This window comes from Malus domestica, chromosome 15 (assembly GCF_042453785.1).
Source record: "Malus domestica chromosome 15, GDT2T_hap1".
Lineage (NCBI taxonomy): Eukaryota > Viridiplantae > Streptophyta > Magnoliopsida > Rosales > Rosaceae > Malus > Malus domestica.
This window is the reverse complement of record NC_091675.1, coordinates 36,044,929-36,070,391: the sequence shown is the minus strand read 5'-3', so window position 1 is coordinate 36,070,391 and position 25,463 is coordinate 36,044,929. Positions and strand designations below refer to the sequence as shown.

At 37.6% G+C, this 25,463-nt stretch overlaps 2 protein-coding genes across 2 annotated transcripts; one reads left to right on the top strand and one right to left on the bottom strand.

Annotated features, from left to right (window-relative positions):
• The first annotated feature begins 1,003 nt into the window (after positions 1-1,003).
• Positions 1,004-7,194, top strand: LOC114821664 (biotin carboxylase 1, chloroplastic-like). The gene is made up of 16 exons (XM_029094690.2): positions 1,004-1,244; positions 1,444-1,506; positions 1,881-2,206; positions 2,307-2,448; positions 3,162-3,260; positions 3,370-3,426; positions 4,110-4,181; positions 4,441-4,530; positions 4,663-4,722; positions 4,969-5,154; positions 5,242-5,334; positions 5,411-5,492; positions 5,731-5,837; positions 5,940-6,015; positions 6,188-6,297; positions 6,896-7,194. The coding sequence occupies exons 2-16, from the start codon at positions 1,462-1,464 to the stop codon at positions 6,947-6,949; spliced, it is 1,599 nt and encodes a 532-aa protein (XP_028950523.2). The 5' UTR covers positions 1,004-1,244; positions 1,444-1,461; the 3' UTR covers positions 6,950-7,194.
• Positions 7,195-18,525: 11,331 nt separating this feature from the next.
• LOC103401694 (uncharacterized) lies at positions 18,526-24,226 on the bottom strand. The gene is made up of 7 exons (XM_008340408.4): positions 23,699-24,226; positions 22,842-23,089; positions 22,406-22,564; positions 22,081-22,237; positions 21,773-21,915; positions 21,587-21,622; positions 18,526-19,564 (listed from the first exon to the last, which is right to left on the bottom strand). The coding sequence occupies exons 1-7, from the start codon at positions 23,772-23,774 to the stop codon at positions 18,824-18,826; spliced, it is 1,560 nt and encodes a 519-aa protein (XP_008338630.3). The 5' UTR covers positions 23,775-24,226; the 3' UTR covers positions 18,526-18,823.
• Between the last annotated feature and the right edge of the window lie 1,237 nt (positions 24,227-25,463).

The window sequence follows — 25,463 nt, the reverse complement described above, 5'->3', positions numbered from 1 at the left end:
CTGCGCATTATCCACACACGCACTTGATAACCAAAAGAGAATCTCCGTCAACAATGACTTTAGAATAGCTAACCCTTCGAGCCTGACAAAGACTCCTCTTAAGCACCATAGTTTTCGCGCACAAAACACCCCAATCACCAAGAAACTTTGCACCAGTCACAAGAGGCTTGATTTGAGTAAGTGGAAAGAAAATGGCTAAAATACTTGCGTATGTACTATGATTTTATATGTGACTCACGTGCTAATAATTAACAGATAGTTGAATTTTGTTTAAATTTTAGCATAATTTCTAGCAGGCTTTACCACAAGAACTTAAATCCCCTTTTTTTTTTTAAGGCTACATTCCAATTACTGTATCACCACCATGGTCTAAAATATTCATAATATCCCGATATTTCCATTAAAATTTCTATGTTTTTGGACTACCGATATTTCCGATATCATCGATATTTTAAACCTCGCTAAGTCACTCATGTATCTTACTATGCAATGTATAAAGTGTAAAATATTGTACTAATTCATTATATATAAATGATTATGGTGTGTTTAAACTTCTTTCATTAATTACTACATATTTTCTACACTCACAATGTTTGTCAGCTCGCTATATAATCAACTTAAATCAGTTATATCTATCATGCAATGCATTTCCTTCCAATTTTTTGTGATAAACTAATAGATAATTGACTAAATAAATATCCTGCAAAGTTTCAATAAAAATTTCCAAGTTTTTCTTACAATTTTCGTGGTTTTTATTCAATTTTATCGATATCAATAATATCCCGATATTTCCATCGAAATTTCCGTGTTTTTGAACTACTGATGTTTCCGAGATCATCGATATTTTATTTCTTTAACTCACCACGAAAACTAATAATCCAATTAGGCCTTCTGTAATGTATACGAATTCGAAAGTCAACAAATACTCATTCGTTGCATGAGACCCTATCCGTGCTAGATAGGTACACTAGTGTATATGACATGAAGTGACAAACTTCAAGGCGCGACTTTGTGAGCTGTGAAAATATTAAGTCGTTAGTAACCCATTTGTGCGGAGCTTTCAATCACCGAATCCCCTCGTTTTCATCGACAGTATTCGGACCTCCCTACCTTCTTCTCTTTTATCTCTCACTCACTCTGTTTTCTTCACCTTCAACCCATCTGCCTGTGGTTCTTCATTCTCTCTACTCTTCTTCTTCTTCTTCTTCTTCTTCTTCTTCTTCTTCTGGGACAATTGAAAAACGGTATTTCCCTCTCAACGCGCATTTACTGAATCATTTTTATCGTTTAAAAATGGCAGAAAGATCCCATTCTTCTGGCTAATGTATTATCTTGTTTTGATTTGTTCGAATACCAAATTTTGTTTTTGTTCTTGTTGTTCTGAAATGGTAGCGAGTCACTTATGCTGGTTTTTGTTCATTTGGTGTAACTGGGTTTACTTAGGTCTCATTGTTTTCGAAAATGGATGCCACAATGCCCATTTGCAAGACTGTCACTCCGACTCCCGTAAGCACCTCTTTACCCAATATCTGTTTATTTTTTCGGAATTGTGTCTGGGTTTTGGATGTTGGGTTGTGTTCTGATTTGCTTGTGTATTCATCGAAATGGATGATGGATCCGCTTTGCAAATGCGTGTTAGTTAGTTAGTTAGTTGAAGGTTTGCTTTAACTTTATGTTCTTAATCATGCAAGATAAGTTGCTTCTGTATCTTCACTTTTGTAAAAAATATCAAATCCTTAACTTTTTCTTTATCCAATTTTGCCAAAGAGATGATAACCGAAACATCCTGAGTTCCTAACTCATTTGGGAAAAGTAAATAATCGGAATTCCTAGATAAATAGAATTTATAAATCAATGAGGTCTTCTACTGTCAACGACAGGGCTTATTTTTTGGGAGGACAAGAGAGATCCGGAGTTCCCAATGTAGCTTTATGGTAGGAAATAAAGTCAGCTTTCTAAGGCAGAGGGCTCAGGGGGCTCAAGTTAGTTTTAAATCCAGGAAGCATGGGGGAGCTCTCCATGCTACATGTCGTGCTGAAAAAATTCTGGTGGCAAACAGAGGAGAAATTGCTGTTCGCGTTATTAGAACTGCCCATGAAATGGGAATACCTTGTGTTGCAGTTTACTCAACAATAGACAAGGATGCACTTCATGTGAAATTGGCCGATGAATCGGTTTGTATTGGTGAAGCTGCAAGCAGTCAGTCGTAAGTAGTTGATTATGATAAATTTTGCTTATCCTTTGTCTCAGTTTCTGTCACTGAGGATAATGGTTAAATCTGTGCATTTTGATCTGTCTTTCTACAGGTACTTAGTTGTTCCAAATGTTTTATCTGCTGCCATCAGTCGGAAATGTACAATGCTTCATCCAGGATATGGCTTCCTTTCTGAGAATGCATCCTTTGTTGAAATGTGCAGAGAACATGGAATCAACTTTATTGGGCCTAAGGTAAGTTTGTCAAATAAAAAGAAACATAAAATGTTCAAGCCAAGACTGTTTGATATTATTCTCTTTATTCAAAATGTAATGTGTAAGCTTCCTTAACAACAAATAAAAATAATACTTTTAGATCTAACCATGATAAGTTAATGTGAATGCTACTAATAGGGACTTGAGAAACTTTTACATTCCATATAAATATTTGTTAAATTTTTCTAAGAATTAAGGACATTGGTCTAAACTTTCCTAACAGTTAAGGGTTTAGTCCACGTGGATACGTTGGCAAATCATGTATCAATAGTTGGGCTGTTTGAATGAATTTTGTCCTTGGTTGTAAGGATAAATTTTATAAGTTTTTAGGGAAGTTAAAATTTTTGGCAGGGTCTATATGTCAAACTCCCTAACTTAATTGAATGTTCTTGTGCCAAAATCTCACGTAAATTTAGATTGATAAATCGACAATCTGTGAATAGTAATGGATAGATATTCAACTTGGAATGAAAAAAACTTGTTCTTTTTTTCTTGAGTTACATTTTAATTGGTTTTGATACATTATATTGCATTTATATGACCTTCTATTCTTTGTATTTCTCATGTCTTAGAGTGATTAGTAATTATTAGGTCATGAAAATACGAGCACATGACTCTTTGTTCAGTTGCTTATTCTTTAACTCATGTTCTCATGTGGAACAAATGCTTGCAATTTTGGTCACATTTTGCAGCCTGATAGCATCGGTGTTATGGGTGATAAATCGACTGCCAGGGACACAATGAAGAAAGCAGGCGTTCCAACTGTACCAGGAAGTGATGGATTACTACAGGTATCTCCTTTAACATTAGATATTTTACTTTTCAACACATCCAGAACTAGGTGCTCCTATGAATTAATTTTGTATTACTTGTTTCAACGGTTTTTTATTTTCCCTACAGAGCACAGAAGAAGGAATCAGACTTGCAGATGAAATTGGTTTTCCTGTTATGATCAAGGTAAAGTATCATGTCTTATTGATCGCGTGCTAATTAAAACTCATTATACTTGCACTGTATCTTACATTGCACACCCTTTCATGTTAACTCCCAAAATTCTAAAGTTAAAACATATTAATGTACCAAATTGAATTCTTTGTTTGGTTTGAAGAACTAAACTTTTCATATTAATAATTATTATTAATTACATATCAATTCTAAAATGAGGGAATACATGCCTATTTCCGTAGAATGGCTGCTCAACAGTTAAATGTGTTTGAAAAGCAATGACAAACGGCTACCCAATTACCTAGCCATAGTGCTATACTATGAAAGATTTACCATCTCAATGAAGCTGGATAATTTTTATAGGTTTTAAAACATAGAGTTGCTATTAAAAACTTCAGTTTGTGGCTTCTAATTGTTGCCTCTGATTTCTGGAGGAGGCTGTTCTATCATTTGGCAGAAAAAATAAATCTGGCCGTCTTGTTTACTAATGTGTTATTTATTTACTTGAATGAATCGGACATGAAAATTTTAGTTCTTCAATAAATTAATCATAAATCCTATGAAATCAATGATTATTTTAGTATTGTGGCTTTCATTGAAACTTTCCTTTACTTCTTGTTAGCGAAAACCAATGTACAATTTTATCTGTTATTTCTTTGTTTCTGTTAAGTGATAAGCATGATTTGCTATTTAAGGCAACAGCAGGAGGTGGAGGACGTGGCATGCGTCTTGCTAAAGAACCTGAGGAGTTTGTGAAGCTGTTACAGGTAGAGCACCCAATGCATTATCTTCCTATTTTTGTTGCTTTAAGTGATGCCTTTTTCCGTTGTTGTTCTTTGAAAGTATTTCTTTGACTCATCTTTGAAGGCATATTTGAAGTTTTTTTTGTTAAAAAGTTTATCCTGTTGATTGTACTGTTTGGCTCTTAGTTTAGTTGGCCTAGTTATCTGTAAACAAACTTTATATTTTTGTATATATTGTTGCTTCCATGTCATAGTTTTCCACCTTGATTTGATTTTTTTTCAGCAAGCAAAAAGTGAGGCCGCAGCTGCTTTTGGAAATGATGGAGTTTATTTGGAAAAGTACATCCAAAATCCTAGACATATTGAATTTCAGGTAACATACATGCAAAAGATCCTGTAAAATTTCATGGTCGTACATTTTTATCCTGAATTATTTTATAATAATTAGGATTTTAATTGACATTTGATGACAACATGCAATCTCTTGATTCTCTTGTAAATACAGGTTCTAGCAGATAAATATGGAAATGTTGTTCACTTTGGAGAGCGGGATTGCAGCATCCAGGTACTTTAAATGGCCTTATTGTCTGCTTTAATCTCTGTGAAGGTTACAGTAGTTTCTAGAAAACAGCTTTCTGCATATAATTTTAGTTCTAATTTCTTCAAGGGAAGCAAAATTGGTTATAACCTTATGATGTAACTAACTCTTAGTAACTCTAGGATGTATATCCTCTATTCTTTTATGAGAAATGTAAAATTCAATGACACGTGCCAAATTGTTTATCATGTTTTGAATGTGACCATCACACAGAGAAGGAACCAAAAGCTGCTGGAAGAAGCACCTTCCCCTGCATTGACCCCGGAATTGCGGAAAGCTATGGGTGATGCAGCAGTTGCTGCAGCTGCCTCGATTGGTTACGTTGGTGTTGGAACCGTTGAATTCCTTTTGGATGAAAGAGGTTCCTTTTACTTCATGGAAATGAACACTCGGATTCAGGTTTAACTAATCTTTTGATGACAGCTTTGACTGGTAGAACTTGCTTACTTTTGTTGAACTAAGATTTTTTCCCCAATTAAACCACAGGTTGAACATCCTGTGACAGAAATGATTTCATCTGTTGACTTGATTGAAGAACAAATTCGTGTAGCTATGGGAGAAAAGCTCCGATACACGCAGGTAATTAGCGAAGTAGTTTTGGAGATGCATATGATACTTTGTGTTCAATGTCTTATGAAGGTAGCTCATTCTGCAGGATGAGATTGTGCTCAGAGGACATTCAATTGAATGTCGTATCAATGCAGAAGATGCTTTTAAAGGATTCCGACCTGGGCCAGGTATGTGTACATTGCTATGTTCTGGTTCCCACGGTAATTGCTGAGTACACTTGTGTATACTCTTGGTCTTTTTCTGTATTGTTATCTGATATGCCCAACCCTTGATGACATAGGTTCTAAGTTAGTCCAGCACTTAACGCGTTGCCATTTATTTTACTATAATAACGTGTGCATTGCCTTGCCAATGAAATTATGTATTCATTTTTTAAATATTCGTAATCTTCTGCCTTTTTTACAGGAAGAATAACAGCCTACTTACCATCCGGAGGTCCCTTTGTTAGAATGGATAGCCATGTTTATCCAGATTATGTGGTTCCTCCAAACTATGATTCCCTTCTTGGAAAGGTTTGTGGACCAACAACCCTTTGCTAGCCATTGTTGCCCAATATAAATTATAATTTTCTAGTTTCTTGTTTCACTGACTAAGGAAATGCTTTCCTATCGTAGCTGATTGTATGGGCACCAACAAGAGAAGGGGCAATTGAACGAATGAAGAGGGCTCTTGATGACACTGTTATAACAGGTAATATAAAGTAACTGTTGAAATCGTTCTATTTTAGTTACTTTTTGTGCACTTTATATGGAACAAAATTTGTGTGTGCCAATTTCTTTGTTTAAGTCCAGAATTAGATAGTAAAAATGTAATTTTCTGTTTGTTCATGATTGGTAACGTAGATATTGGCTTTGTGCCGCAGGGGTTCCCACAACCATTGAATATCATAAACTTATCCTTGATATAGAGGATTTCAAAAATGGAAAAGTTGATACTGCTTTTATTCCAAAGCACGAGGAGGAGCTACGAGCGGTAAGAAGCTAGTCTAATGTTGATAAGTTCACCAGTGAGACTTTAAATTTTCATTCTGCTTTTTCAATTTTATTTTTCTGTGCAGTAAGACAACTAGAAACAGGCTTCAAACACTGATTAGGTGATTAGGATTTTAAAGTTATAATTGGTCATATAAGAATTCCTTTTGATTTTTGTTGGGAGCTGTTATTCACACTCCAAAATATTCATCATACACTCCTTCCTAAATGAAAAAAATAAAAAATAAAAAAAGAGGAGGGAGGAATACAGGAAGGCTATCTTGGAGTGCCACTAACAATTACCTTTATAATTTATATAGAACTGAGCTATACGTGCAGTATTTTTGTAATGTACTGGGAAGTTGTTCATGTTTGGCTTTCCCATTTGATATATTAGGTCACCCGCCTCATTCTGAAGAAATTATATTTCTCGTTAATCCATAACTTGGTATCATTAACGCGATGGACTGGTGATATCATCTTTAATATGAGAAGAAAAATTGGATACATTTTATTGGATTACTAGTTTTTGTGCTGCTGTTGGGTTTGTATTCGTCAAACTTTGTTATGTTTACTTATTCCCTTTCGTGTGCCTACAGCCCCAACATTTGGTGCCCGCGGCTCCCAAAGAACTAGCTGGTGCATCTGCTTAGATGGATGAGAGCCTTTCTTTTTCGTACGTCGGGGACATGCTTGGCATGTGGGAATTCCATTTGAAATTTTGATGTGTTTCTGTATTTTGTTGGGTGTTCAAACATGTACTGCTCAGCATATACGTAGGAAATGATGAGGGTATTTCCAGCACTTGGTAGAGTTTTTAGGTGACTTTTGGTTGAACTTAATTGTTGGGTTGTTGGCTGAAAAGAAGATGCAAAGCAAAGAAACATGTTTCGTTCAAGATCCAGTTTTATGTACATCACATGTAGTGCTCCACCAATTCCTCTCCACTCAAATCTAATCTGCCTTTGTCTAGATTCTTCTTCAGGTTCCAGAGTCGAAGATGGAAACCTTCTGACTTTCGACACCTTCTATTTGTTTTATATGACTGGTGGACCTAGTGCACTTTTCCCCTAACAAGAGGGACCAATTTTCTGGTTATGGATTGGAGGATATTGATTTTTCACTCCTCGGCCTGTGTTGGTGGGCATGATGGGATGGGCTATTTCCACCTAAATTGGACTTGTAGCGGGGCTAATGTTTGGTGAGAAAAATTGTAACTAGGATTAGATTTGCTACAAATCTGAAACAAGAGAAATACGATGGGTTATGTAATCTAACCGCACACAAGGGTTATGTACCCATTCCTGCCGATCGAACCCTATCTCTAAGGTCCAACTCCATCGAGCTCATCAAATGGGCCCTTTAAGTTCAAGCTCGATGGAGATACAGTTTAATCTTTATTTTTTTTTCACTCTAAGCGCTTGCTATTCCTCAAAATACAATACAATATTTGGAATACATTTTAGAGCCCCCGAGGATGAGTGTTGCAGCAATACAGAAAAATACAAAAACCAAAACCCACCAACTAAAAGCCAACAATTCTGAAGCTGGTTTTTCAAGTCGCAATGCCAGTGCCAACTCTACATCATGTCGACTTGAAGGTCTAGACGCCACCAAGCTAATCCAGTCCCACAACACCAATAGATTGATTTTTATCACCCACATCGTCGAGTTTTCCTCCTCATCCATCGGATCTGTAGTACATCTGCTATCTCAACCCCCAAATTTGAGATATCTTCCATCGGCACTCCATTAAGTGTGGTCTTCTTTTAGGTAATAGAGATGAGAGCCTCGTACTTGAGATATTTTATAACAGGAGAAGACAAATAGTGACAACTTATGGATGTTTGATAACTATTATTATTTCTTTTTAGTTTTTACTTTTTGAAAGTTGAAAATTGAAATCTTGTTTAATAACTATTTTCAATTTTCAAGTTAAAAAAAAATGAAAACTGAAAACCAAATACTAAAAACTCAAGGCCAAATTTTGAAAACTCAAGGAAGTAGATTTTAGTTTTCATTTTTTTTGAAAATTAAAAACTGTAAGTTACCAAACAAAATTTTAATTTTCAGATTTCAAAAAAGAAAAAACTAAAACTGAAAACTAAAATTGAAATGGTTATTAAACAGCCCCTTATTAAAAGTGCTAGTGTTGTTAATAATATAGATTTTTTTCTTTTATAAACAATAGGATATTTTGAAAAAAAATTTAGAATGCACCACAACTCCACAACTAGGTTTAAGGGTGGGCAAACAGGCACTGGACTTGCGGGTTGGGGTGGGTTCCAGGCAAGTCCAAAAATTCTAAACACAAAACAGGGTGGGGTGGGTCCAAAATTTTGAGGAAGCAGGTTGTCGGCCCGGACCATTTCCACCATTGATTTAATCTCGCTTAAATCTACACCATTGATTCCTAACCCTATCACAACACACTATGTGACAGCCCGTTCCGGACGTATATATTATTTATCCTCGAGAGCATGGGAATTTCTATTATACCCTTGTTATTATTGGGTTGTGTGTGTGTGTGTATTAACTAAGGTTTTGGACCAATAGGTTCTATCCCTTATTATTTGGACCTAATTAGAACTAAAGACTTAAGATTTTGGTTGGTTGACTGCAAACTGGACCACACACACATACCCTCCCCTTATCCCATTGACTCTCTCTCCTCCCTCTCGCATTTTCTTCCATGTTCGTACAATTGTACAGACAAACCTTGAATCCTCCATTTCACGCACAGATTGAGCTCATGGTTAGCATCATCATCTTCATCTCATCGTCACACACTCATCTATACTATTTTTAGAACGTGAAGATCTCATTTGCCTGAGAACCCAGTTTTGGGTCCCTGTTCATGCACTCGTGTTATCGAAGTTTTTAAGAGATTTAAAGCTACTAGTGAGCTTTAGGACATCTTCACAAAGCTCGGATAAGAAAAACGAAGTGAATTGGACGTCGGGAAGTCAAGTTTGGCGAGTTTCAAGGTTGGCCGGATTATCAAGGTTCCTCGGGCTTGAAAGTGGTAAGGATTTGTTCCTCTCATCCTAAGCTTCATTTTGATACAAATTTCAGGAAATTTGGTTGAGAAATGAGCGGGAAATGACGATTTGAAGTTTTTCAGTTTTCCGATGACGGCGTCGGTCACCGGAGTTCGAAGGTTGAAGACGACGGAATATTCCGTTAAGTTTGACGGAATATTCTGACGGCGTCAAGTTAGTTTTAACGGAATATGTTGTTATTTGACGGAATATTCCCTAACGCGTTAAAGATTATGTTAGGCGTGCCAGGCACGTGGCCGCGCGTGGGGGTTTGTCTGGCCGTGCCCTTGCCGGCGCGTGGAGGCGCATGAAGCATCGAAATTTTTTTCTAAAAATATCAGGGTGTTCCTGAGGTTGAGTAGGTCATGGTGGTATATTCAAATGCCCCATTTAAGCATTGTATGAGAAGTTAATTCCTAGTTTTGTGTATATGCTTTAAATAACGTTTATTCAGTTATTTCGCATATAGGTGAGACCTATCTTGAGGACGAGCACCATCAATCGAGGCTCGAGGGCTACGACCCTTCGGCATATCAGTGAATAGGCTTTTGGATTTCCGTATATACCTATATACTTGAGATTTTTCCAGGAAATGAATTTGAATGATTATACGTTTTGAAATGTCATGCAAAGTATCTACCTATTTTATTTATGCATTAGTAGTTGCATATAATTATGATTGGTGCTGCGGACGCACAGGTAAGTGACAGGTAAGTTCATAAATTAAAGATGTGAGATTACTTCAATTATGCGAGTTATGATGCGATGTGATGAGAGCTCATAAACTTGCACCCGGTGTTAGTGTTCCTGCCCAGAGTTGGGGCATAGTCCTTCACGTGATGTTCACCTCCCGCACCGTATGCTCACCTTGGATCCAAGTTAGGTGCATAGTCTTAATGTACAGACCACTTTAGGTGGTTCTGACTCGTAGGTGACCCGCGATTATTCGCACAGCCTTCACGTGATCATAGCACTAAAGCATATTTACTTTACACCTAGTCTTGTCATACAGACCACTGTAGGTGGTTCCGACTCGTGTACAGGATTTGATTTGATATGATTGAGATTGGTTATGAGCTATATACTCAGCAGTGCAATTTGAGTTAGAGAGATTTGGCTAATGCGATATTTAACATTGATATATTTTGCCTAGTTTACCTATAGCATTGCATTAAGATACTTTGGCATGGTATACTTTTATGGATTTTCATCTTGACTATAATTTCTGATGCAGATTATTATTATTATTTTCTGGGAAGTTATACAGGTTTTACGGCGAAGGGTTAGAACTTTTAAGAAATGAAATGATTTTGAAAAGCTTTGTTTTTGCTCACTCACACTTTCTGTTTTGCGCCCCTCCAGGTTTTAAGTATAAGTGCTTGGTGGATCACGAGGATTTCGACAGTGGTTCTGACAGAACATCATAATGTAGGATTACCCTTGAGTGTTGTATAATTAGCACTTGTCCTGCTTGACTGCACTTAGTATATTTATGCTCTGGTTGTGTATTTCACGTTTAATCTCGCACTAACACTCTATCTTAGCTAGTTCTGCTAGTAGTTTGGTTTTTTATTCCTTTGCAATTCCATTATATCTTTATTGTTTCCGCACTGTGCACATGGTTACGTCACTCCCACGTGACGGCCAGCATGCCCTGATTTAGGTCGGGGTGTGTCATACTGTCTCCCTTTCAGTCTCAATCTCTTAGACTCGCATCACACTCACATTCATAGCAACGTAGTGGCCCAGCCATATCATAGTCGAACTTCCTCCTCTTTCTTTGTCTCTCACTCATATCTCCCAATCCTAACTCGAGATCTATATCTCCTAACTTCGATCGACGAAGATGGCGTGATGCTCCATATCATAATCTCATACTCAGATAAACGATGGCGTGAGGCTCCAGATCAAAATCTCAAGCTCCAAATCGAAGATGGCACGGGGATCCGAGAAACCTTCAGGATAACGGATATTGAAGATAAATGAAGGTGGTGCGACGATGATAGTAGACCACGTCGATGACGGTGGTCTCCAAGTTGACGAAGATGGGGCGAGGGACGTGCCTTCTGGCACTGGTCTCGGAGAAGATGGTGTTGAATGTGGGTTTTGGGTATTTTCTTATTTAAGCATCTAGGTTGTTAAAAAGGAAACAATTCGAGCTCGACGATAAGGGAAGACAACTTGAACGACGTTGTTTCCTTCTATGGACTGGGTCCGAACCAGCTTGTTTCAAATGAGCCGGTTCAGACCAATTTCAAGTTCAAAAATTCCATTACCCGGCATGTGCCCATCCTTAACTACATTAGGGTAACACGAGGATCACTAGCCACAGTTAGGTATTAAAATTATCACAAACAAATACCGTCCTCACAATCGATATGAGTCGAACTTGCAAAGTTGTAAGTGGTGAAGAAATTAAGGTTCCACCATAAAACCAATTGGCAATACGAGGAGTAGCCAAACTCCTTATAAGAACATGCAAGGTCTCTAATGTGGGATTTACTCACAAAACGTGTCATCACGTGTGGTGACCATTTAAGCCTAACACGTGGACAACACAAATTAGGTAACATGAAACATATGTAGCGTTGAGCTTCACTTGGGTCAACCTGCTTTGATACGATGGACGAACTTGGGGTTCCACCATATAACTAATTATAAATATTAGGAATAGCCCAACTTCTTATAAGTACATGCAAGATCCCTTATTTTTTTCGACATGAGATTCACTTTCAAGGGAGATAAATAGCAATAGCCTAGGGACTAGTTGGAGTTATGAATATATACGGTTGAAGCCATTTATTGGGAAATAGGATTTTCCTACACCTTGAAATGACTTAATTGCCCTTATATATAAATGGGTTATTTGCTCCCATTTTCTTATTTCTCTCTCTCTACTCTCTCCCCCTCCTCTTTCTTCTCTCACTTTCTCCCTCACACATTCTCTCTCCTTTTCACTGTGCACATACGGTGCACTATCATCCCAACCAACACCGTCCAAATCGAAGCCACCACCAATTTCATCTCGTCTTCATGAGTCCAAAACACCTAGCCTTGTCACGAATCTCAACCTCGATCGTTGGGATTGAAACTCAAGCATGCCACGAGTTTTCTGGTCATTTGCCAGCAACATGGCAAACAACCGAGGCTCGAGACCACCACCACTGGACTCGCATCAAGGGTGAGAACAAAGCCGAGTCATTAAATATTGGTGTTTTGTTTGATTAATTTTTCAAGATTTGCCCACTGTATGTACACAACATGCACATGATATGCTCACATATCTAAGCTAACCCAAAAATCCAAATGAATTAATACTTAGAAGTTAAATTAGGGTTTGTGTTTCATGTTGGGGCCTATGGGTTGTGGAATAAATTTTAAGTTTTGACGTGCAATAAAATTGGGATGGAACAATTTCTGGTTCAAGTGTCAAATTGCATAAATTTGATAAAAAAATTTCCGTAATGTGCATGTGGTGTGCATATAATGTGCACGGCTACATCTTAAAATGAGAAGCGGGAATGTTCACTAGTTATGATGCACGTATGTTGTGCCCCGAAATTTAGCGAGTATGACCACAACCTAGTTGGCCTCGGCCAAAAAAAAAATAAAGAAAAAGCTTAGAGGATGTTAAGGATCATGCATGTCCATGAACTAACAACAACGAGTATCATGTTTTCCATGTGTACGGTTAAGCGGTGATTGATATACGTAACAAGACTTTTCAAACTGCCATTGTAACCTTATATACATAACAATTATGTTTTAATTGTATCCATTATACCGATAGGTTGCCGTTAAAGTTTTTATTAATGCGAAAAGCAACTCGTTGCTTGATCTCCAATTATGTGCATATCATGTGCATGTAATGTACATATGATGTGCATGAGGTGTGCATATAGTGTATATGGTGGTGACGTCGCAGGTGATGACGTCATTTTTCTAATTTCGAAAAGAGAGTTGTGGACTCTGGGTTTTTGGAATTGGAATATTATTATGAAGTTAGCCATGCACACCATATGCACACCACATGCACATTATGGAAAAAAATTCACAAAATTTCTACAATTGGGCACTTGAACTAGAAATTGTTCCATCCCAGGTTTGTAGCACGTCAAAACTTGAAATTTATTCCACAACCCATAGGCCCCAACATGAAACACAAACCCTAATTTAACTTCTAAGTATTAATTCATCTGGGTTTTTGAGTTGACTTAGATCTATGAGCATATCATGTGCATGTTGCGTACATACAGTGGGCAAATCCTGAAAAAATCATCCAACTAAACACCAACATTTAATGACTGTGCTTGGTTCCCACCCTCGATGCGAGTCCAGCGGTGGTGATCTCGAGCCTCGGTTATTTGATGTGTTGCCGAAAAATGATCGGAAAACTCGCGGCTTGCTTGAGTTTCGATCCCAATGATCGGGGATAAGATTCGTGACAAGGCTAGGTGTTCTGGACTCATGAGGACGAGATGAAATTGGTGGTGGCTTCGATTTGGACAGTGTTGGTCGGGATGACAGTGCACCGTGTGTGCACAGTGAGAAGGGGAGAGAAAGTGCGTGAGGAAGAAAGTGAGAAAAGAGAGAGCGGGAGGGAGGGAGAGTAGAGAGAGAAATCAGAAAATGGGAGCAAATAACCCATTTATATGTTTTGTAATTTCGGTTTTATGCATGTTGTGCATGGCTTGTGCATAGCCCGATTGTCTTATTTTTGCCTCAAGATTAAGAAATTCTCCCATTTTGGGGTATTTCCCTATATTATATTTTAGGTGTAGGTGAGGGATTTAATTGGCAGCTTAGCTTGAATAACCTTTAATTAGATTTAATGTCCAACTAGGCGCCCTCCATTTCTTCCCCAAAATAAGCACAGCTGATGTGGCGTCTTTGTGGCACTAATGGCTTTGCCACAAGAGTGGTAACACTAATTTTACTAAACCGACATTTAAAAATATGCAACACATACGCATCCACATACCCTTCTGGTGGTGAGAAAAATGTGGTGTGGCCACCACTATTCCCTCTATGTATCTGTGTTCATCTTTGAACAAAAAGGATAATGCCAGTTTAATCATTCATGGGTTCTTATGATAATACCAAAAAAAGTCAGCCTTGAAACACACAAACATATTAGTGTGAATGTTCTCCTATAAATACTCACATAATCTGGAGTCTCTTACTTCACCAACCCACCTGCAAGAATTAAGTTGGCATATAGCTTGTTTCGAACTCCCAGGCCCAGGCATGTCTTCGATTGGCGCTAGCTATGCAGGGGTTTATGTGATGCAGAAGCGGCAGAAGGAGAAAATGGAGAAGAAGAATAAGCAGCAAGAGGAACTTGTTGAAGAGACCGGTAAAGTCTCTGCAGTTCATGGTCATGGTAGGAATAATAACAAGAAGATCCATCCTGGACATTTTCAGGTCCCCAACACCACTAGCACTGCAGGTCCAGTGGAAGAAGGCCATAACAACTCCTAAGCATGCATGTGTGACTGTGTGGGATCGATGGGAGTTTTTAAATTTGTATAAATCATTATGCATGCTTGTTGCTTGCTTAATCTTCCGAGTGTTCTCGTGTAACTTCTATTTTCTAAGTTTCCAAGTTAATTAGCTTCTTCCATTTCACCTCGATCGTGTGTGTATATTGAACAAAAAATATGTTAAGACTCTTATGATTTTATCATCAATTCCTATTTAAATGAGAGAAATAAATATGAAATTTGAAAAAAGTCACAATATATAATTAGTATGTGCTAATTCTTTTATTTGGATTCATAAACATCAAAATTTAGAATTCTAAAGTGAACAGACACTTGAAATTTCAAACTTCTATTCCGTGTAAGTAATTGTTGTTGATGCACAAAATCAGTGAGAACTTTGGTACAACAGAAAGTGTTAAGTTAGAGTTTATTTATACGTAATAAAAAACATAAATATAATTTTATTATAAAATATCATCACATACTAATTGAAACATAGTCTAATTAACACTTAAAATATATAAAATAATTAATATATTTATTCCAAATCATCAAAACGATAAGATTCACTAGTGTAAATATTTTAAATTGAAGATCGAATTCATTCATTGTATTCATATAGGGTCAAGGAGTGTAGCTGTAAAAAAATCATCAAAATCGGAGTTAAAATAACCGTTAAATCATGATTTTTCGTTTATAACCGTCGAAAAGTTTTGTCCCGTTACTTGATCGTTGAATGTTTGTTTTTTGCGATTTTTGGTGTATGCGATCTCGAAGCATATACAAACAATTTTGACAGTTGGATCGTTGAAATTAGTTTCGTAGAATGCGTATCCCATCAAAACGATAGATTGACTAAACTTGGAGTTTATTTATACTTTCATTAAGTATAACTAAGATTTTGTGGTATTCAGTAGTGTAAATATTTTAAATTAAAGATCGAATTCATTCATTATATTCATATAGAGTCAAGGAGTGTAGCTATAAAAATTAATCAAAATCGGAGTTAAAATAACCATTAAATCGTGATTTTTTATTTTATAACCGTCGAAAAGTTTTGTCCCGTTACTTGATCTTTGAATGTTTGTTTTTTGCAATTTTTGGCGTATGCGATCTCGAAGTATATACAAACATGTTTGACGGTTGAATCGTTGAAACTAGTTTCGTAGAATGCGTATCCCATCAAAACAATAGATTTACTAACACTTAAGAGTTTATTCATACTTTCATTAAGTATAACATAAGATTTTGTGGTATCCACTAGTGTAAATACTTTAAATTGAAGATCGAGTTCATTCATTGTATTCATATAAGATCAAGGAGTGTAGTTGTAAAAAAGCATCAAAATCGGAGTTAAAATAACAGTTAAATAGTGATTTTTCGTTTATAACCGTTGAAAAGTTTTGTTCCGTTACTTGATCTCTGAATTTTTCTTCTTTTTTTTGCAATTTTTGGCATATGCGATCTCAAAGCATATACAAACAAGTTTGACGGTTGGATCGTTGAAATTAGTTTCGTAGAATTCGTATCCCATCAAGTTCAATGGTATATATATACGCCAAACTTGTTTTGATGGGATACACATTTTACGAAACTAATTTCAACGATCCAACCATCAAACTTCTTTATATATGTTTCGAGATCGCATACGCCAAAAATTGCAAAAAACAAACATTCAGATATCAAGTAATGGGACAAAACTTTTCGACGGGTATAAATGAAAAATTATGATTTAACGGTTATTTTAACTCCGAATTTGATGATTTTTTTACAGCTACACTCCTTGACCCTATATGAATACAATAAATGAATTTGATCTTCAATTTAAAATATTTACACTAGTGGAACCACAAAATCTTATGTTATACTGAATGAAAGTATAAATAAACTCTAATTGTTAGTGAATCTATTGTTTTGATGGGATACGCATTTTGTGAAACTAGTTTTAATGGATGAGACACGACACTACATGTTAAGATAACAGGTGTTACACGAAAACGATAAACACGACCCGTTGCCAAGCCTAGTTGCGAGCCACCTCATAAACTCATCCTTAAGAAAGATGCAAGAGAGGAAGAATAAAACACAGGGGATAGTGTATAAAGACCATCAATCTGTCACTTACAACCGAAATCGAGTTTCAAAATATTAAAAAAAAAAATCTATGTCGCTCAGAACCGACGCAGGTTTTAAAATATTTAAAAACAATAATTGGTGTCGCTTAAAAGCGACACCAATACTTTATGTCGCTTAAAAGTGACACTATTTTTTTTTAAATAACACTATTATTTAAAAATTATTAAAATGTATGTCGGTTATAAGCGACATTAAATGTTTACGTCAGTTAAAAGCGACATAGACAGTTTATGACACTTACAAGTAACAGTAAATCTGACGTCATGTTTAGTAGGTGTCGCAAATGTCTTGTCGCCACTATATTATATTAAAGGGACATCACCTAGTGACACAATAAGTCCATTTTGTAGTAGTGCCTCTAGGATTCTCCCGGTTTAAAACAAGGAATCTATCCTAAAAATGCCTATTTCCCCACAGTATAAATACACCCATCTAGTGTTCATCTTTGGTAACACAATCTCTATACACTAATTCTCTTGTGCACTACGTGAGTTAAAATAGTTCACTAACTTGACTGTCGCAGAACCTTTGGCTGGCACAACCCCACCCCCACCCCACCCTTACCCCAACTCAGTCTTGGGCTTGCTCACGATTGTCTATTGTTTTGCAGGTAGGTGAGTTTGTGCATCTTCTCCATGTACAGTGATGCGCAAATTTGGTTCCAACAGGTCATTCTCTCTTGATCGCTTCTTCACACCCGACATCCATTCTTTGAGAGAAGAATGGCAATTTCTTCTTCCGTGTAACCGCACCTCTTTGTGTTCTTGTATCCTTGCATTGTCGACCAGAACAACATCAAACCAAGTGCAATACCATCCAATGTAATACTCAGATAAACACAAGAGAGATCGAGAGAGAGAAAAATAACCCCAAGGCTACAACACCTTGATGTTATGATATTGCTTTCACAGCACTCAAAACTGCTCTTCATGGTTACACACACTAATTCTTTAAGGTTTGTGCTTTGTGTTACGCTCAATTTATAATCTGTATCTGAAGATCAAGGTTCTAAAAGACGCTAGACGCTAGTCGAGCGGCGAGCTGGGGCCTAGCCCCTAGGCGGCTAGGCGGGATCTAGGTGAGGCCTAGGCAGACTAGGCGTATTTAAATAAATTTATTATATATCTTACAAAAAAGTGTCTGCTTATATTTTTTTATTTAAAAAAAAACATAATTGTATTAGGATACATAAATTGCAAAATAGAATTACGTATATATTATAAAGTATTAGAACATATTGAAAACAAAGGACCAAGTGTATAATGAGCACTCATTCAAGTATTCAACAAATCTCTTAAAATATATTGAAAAAATAAAATAAAATGCAAGTTATCTACTTTTTATCTAAGTGAGACTTGCAACCTAGGTGAGTTTAGGTGGGTGCCTAAGCAAATCTTGACGCCCTTTCTTAATTTTCAAACCCCTTAATATTATTGGGATGGTGGTCAACAGCCTAACCCCTAGGCAGGGATTTTTAGAACAGTGCCCAAGATATAATCTGTTTGCGGGGAATAATGTATCTGAAAATATCGTCCGGTAACAGATGCCCGGATGGAAATTATACAAGCCTTTTGAAGCAGCAATTCGCGCTAGAGCCACTCTCTTACAAGGTCCTAAATCAACCTCTTCAGAAAAGTTTGCAAACATCATCTTATACACACCACTCAAGATTAACGTTACAAAACCGACATTTAAAAGTTTATATCGGATCTGCAAAGAGCAAAAACGAGAGCCGAAATGCCAACTCCAAGAGAAGAAAAATGTCAAAACACTGACACCAAATGAATAAACAAAAATTTGATCTCGCTACAGAATGCTTTTCCTCAAAATTTCACGTTGGTTATACTGTCTACGTAAGTTATCAAATTTACTGAGAATGATGATAAGTATAATACACCATACCGGGTGGCTGAAGTGGCCGGAAACTAGGTGCAGGAGGAGGCTGCTGAGTTGAGGGTATTGGTTGCTGCTGGCTAATTTGTACAGGTTGCTGATTCATTTGCAATGGCTGCTGAGCCAAAGGCACCATTGAAGTCACCATATGAGGTGGGCGAGGTGGTGGCCCTAGAGGCAAAGGTGGAATGCTACCGTAAACATATGGGCTCATGGCCCCTCCTGATGGCTGTAAATATTGTTGGGAGGGTGGGTTTGGAAGCATGTGAAATTGACCTTGAGAGGTTGGGGCTTGATTCTGCGGTTGGGGAACCAATGCTGATTGGTACGAATGGCTTGGCTGCACAGAAGGCGCTTGTGATGACATAAAAACATTGGCATCTGATACAGGCATGGACCTCTCAGGTTTGGATATTGAATCAGTGCCCGAACTCTGGGGCATAGATGTGGAGGGCTTTGTCAGACCAGCATTCTTCGCTTCTTCAGCAGCAAATGTTGAAAGAACTGAAGTCATGATCGATTGAGAAGAACTAGAAGCAGCAAGCTTGTCTGCAACCAAGGCTGCAATGGCTGCAGCTGATTTCCTAGGTGTTTGTCCGCCTTTAGAATTTGCATCAGTTGATGGACTGGTCGCACTAGATGGTTTAAACACATAATCATCATCATTGAGCCGCTTCCGCATGTTGGTGGCTTCTTCTACCTGTGCCTGTGCTACCTACACTCATCAAAACATAACATATCAACTTCACAGTTAGATGATACATTGCACTATTGTTATAATAATAGGGAAATGTTATTGGCACTCCAAAAATCTCATTCTACACTCCTCACAAGTGTATTTTTCTTTCCAAATAGAGAAATTTTGGAGCGTAGAATGAGATTTTTGAAGTGCTAATAACAATTCCCTAATAATAAAGCTAAACAATGGTGTTCCAGATCTCTGTACCGACTGCAAACAAACACTAGTGACTTTGAGAGAGACCCGTGTTCTAAATATTTTGGCAGAACACAACAAAGCCCACGTGTTAAATTATTTCAACATCAAATAAACTGAAGGCACAAAAGATAGCATGCTTTGAAGAAATTGCTACATCAGCATGTCAACTGTCTTGATTTACTGGATGGTTTGCATGACCTCATAATCACAACCAAGGTACTGAAAACTAGCCTGAGATTGGTGCAAAGCTTGCTAACACTATATATAAGAGAACTTCCACGAATGGGAATTGAATGCATCTATTACCACAAAGTTCACTGAAAACTAGACATGATACAATCAGACCAGGCCAACTATAAACGACCCAATTGGGTGACTTCCAAGTCCAAAGGAATTGAGGCCCAGTTAGTAAGAAATAGACTACAGAATTAGACAGTGGGGATTAGATATGCTTTCATGAGTATCGCAAAGGCATGTGAGAAGGATTTGCAAATGACTACTTGGAAGGAATCATTTACAAATCCCTCATACATGCCTTTGTATTTCTCATGGTGCATTTCTAATCCCGTCTATCTAACATTTTTTTAGTCCATTTCCTTGTTAGTTTGGCCTCAACCCCTTGAAACTTGAAAATCCCTCACCCTAACATAGCCTACATCTTTCGCCCATGAATAACTCAACAGGTTGTGATTTGGACAACAAAACAGGTTATGAATTGGAGTATACGACAACAAAGTTCTTTCTCAGAACAGTAACAAGAGTAACGAGAGAGATCGTTACGCAAAAAAGTCCTAATGTCAAAATTCTTCTCCATAGTTGATTGCTCTGGAGTGATTTGGTGTTGCTCATATTTTGCAACAGATGCTACTTATAAATCTGATCATATTAGAGGTCCCCAAGAAATACTTCATGCTGCAATCATTAGAGGAACAAATACATAAATTTGAGCTCGCCAAGAAATACTTGGTGCTCCAGAATCTTTTCATTGCTCGTTCGAGAACTATGATAACACTTACAAATCGTTTAAAATTGAAGTCAAGCCATGTACCAGAATAGAAAATTCAAGCAAGGCACAGTAATTGATAAAGCCGAAAGCCCATTAGAAAGCCACTTTCTTGCACTAGGAAGTGTGACAGTAAAACACTTAATCAAGAATATCTCAGAGATTTCCGGAGATCACAACTCATACTAACCAAATGAATAGTTCCAAAATAAGGATACTGATGAGAGGTTCTATTCTGTTTTCATTTCAGTCTTCTCAGAACTTGCTCCTACCTGTGGAAGAGGGCAGTAACTCATTGTGTTTTTCATTTGGGTCTTACGCAGCTCATAAATGAGTCCTAAGCATCCACCCATTTATATTACATCTTAAATGGAGTTAAAATGATCAACTGATTCAGGTCCATGACCTCAACTGGGTCTAGGAATTTTTTGCTGCCGCTTCTTGTAACAGTTTCGTGGTTAAGTGGATGCTACGGTTGCGACCTTGTGACAGATGAGGTTTTATAGCATTCTAAAACATGAAAATACAATGTCCAGCAGATCCATCAAACAATCTCGAAAGAACTACTATACAAGCGATATTCTACACTAAGCAGTGGATTGAAGAGGAAGGCCCTAACCACCATGATTGCCCTAAAAAATACTATAGAATGGTGATCGAATGGTGAAATTTATTATATGCTAATATTCCCTTCACTTAAAACTTTTTTTTTTTTTGTGGTCTGACATCACTTAAAAACATAAGAGTTGAAAAGCAAAAATACAACGTTTTCAAATATAAAATCATTAGAGGCATACCTGCATATGAGTTCGAATATTCTCCAGTTCAGATTCCTGAAAAAAAAAGATTCTATTAAGTCAGCAAAAGCATACACCATGAAACAAAGTGTCTTGTTTAAGGAGCACTACATGCTTGCTTATTTGCATGTTTCAGTATTGAAAACTTACTCAATAGTTAAAGAAAACAGTGGTACGGTTCGATACCTGATCATGCAGAGCTTCTTTTAATTGAGATAAAAGTGCTACTCTACTGGTTTCAACTGATTTAAGTTTATCGATACACTGCTTCAAAATATTTTCCTCCTCCTCTAGTTCTTTCGCTAAAGTTTCCCGCTTTGGATCTTTAGCTGAAGATAAAAGAAAATATGCATAAGAAACAACTCTCTTAAAAATCAAAGCAAGACTTCCATTCCCTAATGTAAAAGGATGTAATTGGGAAACAGCTAAAAATATTTCCTGTCAATACTCTAGTTAATACGATAAATGTTAACTGTATAGAATTGTTAGTTTACCATTAGTACAGGCAACGTCAACATCTTTCTCCAACTTCCTTACACGGTGAGCTGCAGACTTGCATTTACTCATCTCAGCATCTTCAGTGGGATGTTCACTGATCACCAAGTGAAATGCGGATACAATCTTCTCAGCTGGACCTCCAATAGAAAGTTTCTATTTTCCTAATAACATGAAGTTAGAAATCTCTAGACAAAAATAAGTACAAATGTACAAGATAAATACGTATCAAATTGAGCAAAGACTTTTTTCAACAGAGATGGTAGTCCAAAAAAAATAAAATGAAGCAAAATGAGAAAAGTATGTGAAGGCCCTTTATCTCACCGTTCTGATAGAGCGTGAATCTCTTTTAACAATTCTGACTGAACGAGGGCGCTTTTTGCCACTGAATTCCAATGGTGGAGGCACTTCTTCCCCAAGCATTACTTCTTTTAGGCTCCTTGCATGAGACCCAAATACTCGTCTCTCTTCCCAAATACCAACCTAGCAATTTTGTAAGCAACAACAAAGTTAAGCCATTCTGCTTCACAACTTAAAAGAGAATAATAAACCAGTTGGTAAAAAAATCTTAAATTGGTTCACATGATTAACATACCATTCCTTGAGCCACGAGGAAGGGAAGATGATTTAAAAGAGAATAGTGACCAAATCTAATACCCAACTCCAAATTCCTCGGAACTTTAATTTTTATTTACAGTTACAGGTCATGCTAGCAGTAGCTGGACTGCTTATATGAAACAAAATAAAAGGAGGGGCTTACCAATCGAGATACAACATTCTTTCCATGATTATCGCCTTCGTCGTGAACAACTTTGAGAGCTGCTGGAAGAACCTTCCAAAACTCAGTAACAAATTCATTTCCTTTCCGCTTACTGTTCTGCAGGATGTCATTTGCAAGATACAAGAGAGGAACTTTCTGAACCATCTGTGCACTACGGAATTGTTTATCCCATGTTGCAACAACCAGTTCTGCTTTGCTCCGGTGAAATATACACCAATGTGACAAAGCTTATTAGAAAGTCAAGGCAACACAGACAGTAAACATCATTTCCTCAGAATGCATACAAGATAACAAGAAATATACACCTGGACATTGTTCTAACTCATCCTTAAAAAAAGTTACAGAAAGAAAAGTACTTTAATCAAATCAACAGTATATACATTTTCCAACTCATTTCATCCTTGCTACTGAAGTCATCATCCCACTAAGCTTGAGAGGCTTGTTAATGACACTGATAGAGTTAATTGAATGGTTGTGTGCCTACTTTGTCTTAAGTATCAAACCATCTCGTTGAACCATTGAACCACTTGACGGTGGAGTAGCAATAAATTTGGGAAATCAATCCCTATTCGGTTTCATATCAGCAACACAGAATTTCGTATCAGCTATTGTTTACATTTCAAACTTTAAAAAAACTACGTCGAGAGAAAGAACTCGAATTCAATCCCCATCAAGCAAGCATAACCCAAACAGAAAACCAGATAACCCAAACTACCAATTACATAACATATTTCATCAATTAGATCAAATAACGAGCAAGTATCATCCAGAGAAAATTAAAAGGGCATTGCGAAATCTTCGGAAATAAATAAATAAATAAAAGAAAAAAAGGATACTTTCAATGCATTGCTGGGTGCTGTTGAGCTTGGAGAGCTTGTCTGCAAGTATCTGCTCTGTGAATACACTATTCATATCCTATTCCAACAATGCACTTTTCACCACCCACCCCTCCAACAATTTATACTAAACAAAACACCCAAAAACCATTCGAAAAAAGATAAAACTTTGGCAGAAAAATTCACAAAAACCCCACAAATTTTTCAACTGAAAACCCTAAAATCGACGACGAAACAGCTCCAGTTAGCGGAAGGCAGCAAGAGGATTGGAACAAATGTAGAGAAAGAGAGAATCAGAGTTGAGAGTAGATGTACTGGGGAATACGACCACCTTGAGCAAATTACAGAATCCCGAATTTGTAAGGGAGGTTAAAGCGGGATATGATTTAAAGAGAAGAATTGCTGAATTTGCAAAACCCTAGAAACGGTTTTCTATATTTCAGTTGCAGGGGCCCAAGCCAAGAGAAAGAGGGAAGAACTGAGGTTTTGTCTCTAACCGCTGCTTAAAGTAAAGTCTTGGTTCAATTCTCATTAAAAGCAAGCTTAAATCATATTTTTACTAGTTTATTATAAGATTTAACTTACTACCTCACATTTTTTTTATAAAAGTATCATTTGGTCAGAAGAAAAAAAAAACAGATCATTGATATCCCCGATAAGCTACAAATATGTACATATACATGAGTCAAAATAAACACACAAGAGGGAGCCTTCACAAAGGTTGCTTAGGAGAAGTCTCAGCAGTCGGTAGAGCCCCAGAAAGAGAAGGCACCGGAGGGGGATCATTTGGAGCCTCAGTACTGGACAGAACCCTAGAAGGAGGAGGCATCAGAGGTTGATCATTTGGAGCTTCATTACGCGGTACAGCCCCAGAAGACGAAGGCAATAAATGTCTTTGGAACAAACCCACAAATCTCTGATGATCAAGTAAAACCTGACCATCAGTTTCCTTCATCTGGTCAAGCTTCCTCTTCATGTTTGTAGCATAGTCATGTGCGAGCCGGTGCAACTGTTTATTCTCATGCTTGAGCCCTCTAATCTCCTGTTTGAGACTCATCACTTCAGCCGCCAATGATTCAACTTGGCGGGTTCGAGCAAATAGGCGTTGGGCCATATTAGACACAGAACCTGCACACTGAACACTAAGAGCCAGCGAATCCTTAACAGCTAACTCATCAGACCGTTTGGAAAGTAGTCTGTTATCTTTGGGAGTGAGAAGGTTCCTGGCCACCACCGCAGCGGTCATATCATTCTTCATCACGGAATCCCCAACGGTAAGAGGACCAGTAGGGGAGACGAAGGATGGGCGCCATATGTTGTCTGGAGAAGGCGGGGCTGCCTCTTCAACAAGGTTCAAGTCAAAACGACGGTCGGAGGGGCCAGACATTTTCAAAGGTGTTGAAGAGAGAAGAGGTCGGACAAATCAAGATCTTAGAAGTGCAAGAATGAAGCTTCTACTGGTGGAGATTCAAGTGTGCTTTAGAACTTAATGCCAGCCCCTATAAAAATCTGCACTCGACGGAGCTTCAGAAATCGAAGAGGCGCCTGCTCAGAAATCGAAGAGGCGTTTGCTTTCTCAAAAGCTGAGCTGCTTAGAGATCACGAGGGTTGATCTCAGAAATCGAAGAGGCTTTTGCTTTCTCAAAAGTTGGGCTGCTCAAAGACCACGAAGGCCGATCTCAGAAATCGAAGAGGCGCTCGCTTTCTCAAAAGCTGGGCTCCCCAGAGACCACGAGGGCCGATCTCAGAAATCGAAGAGGCACCT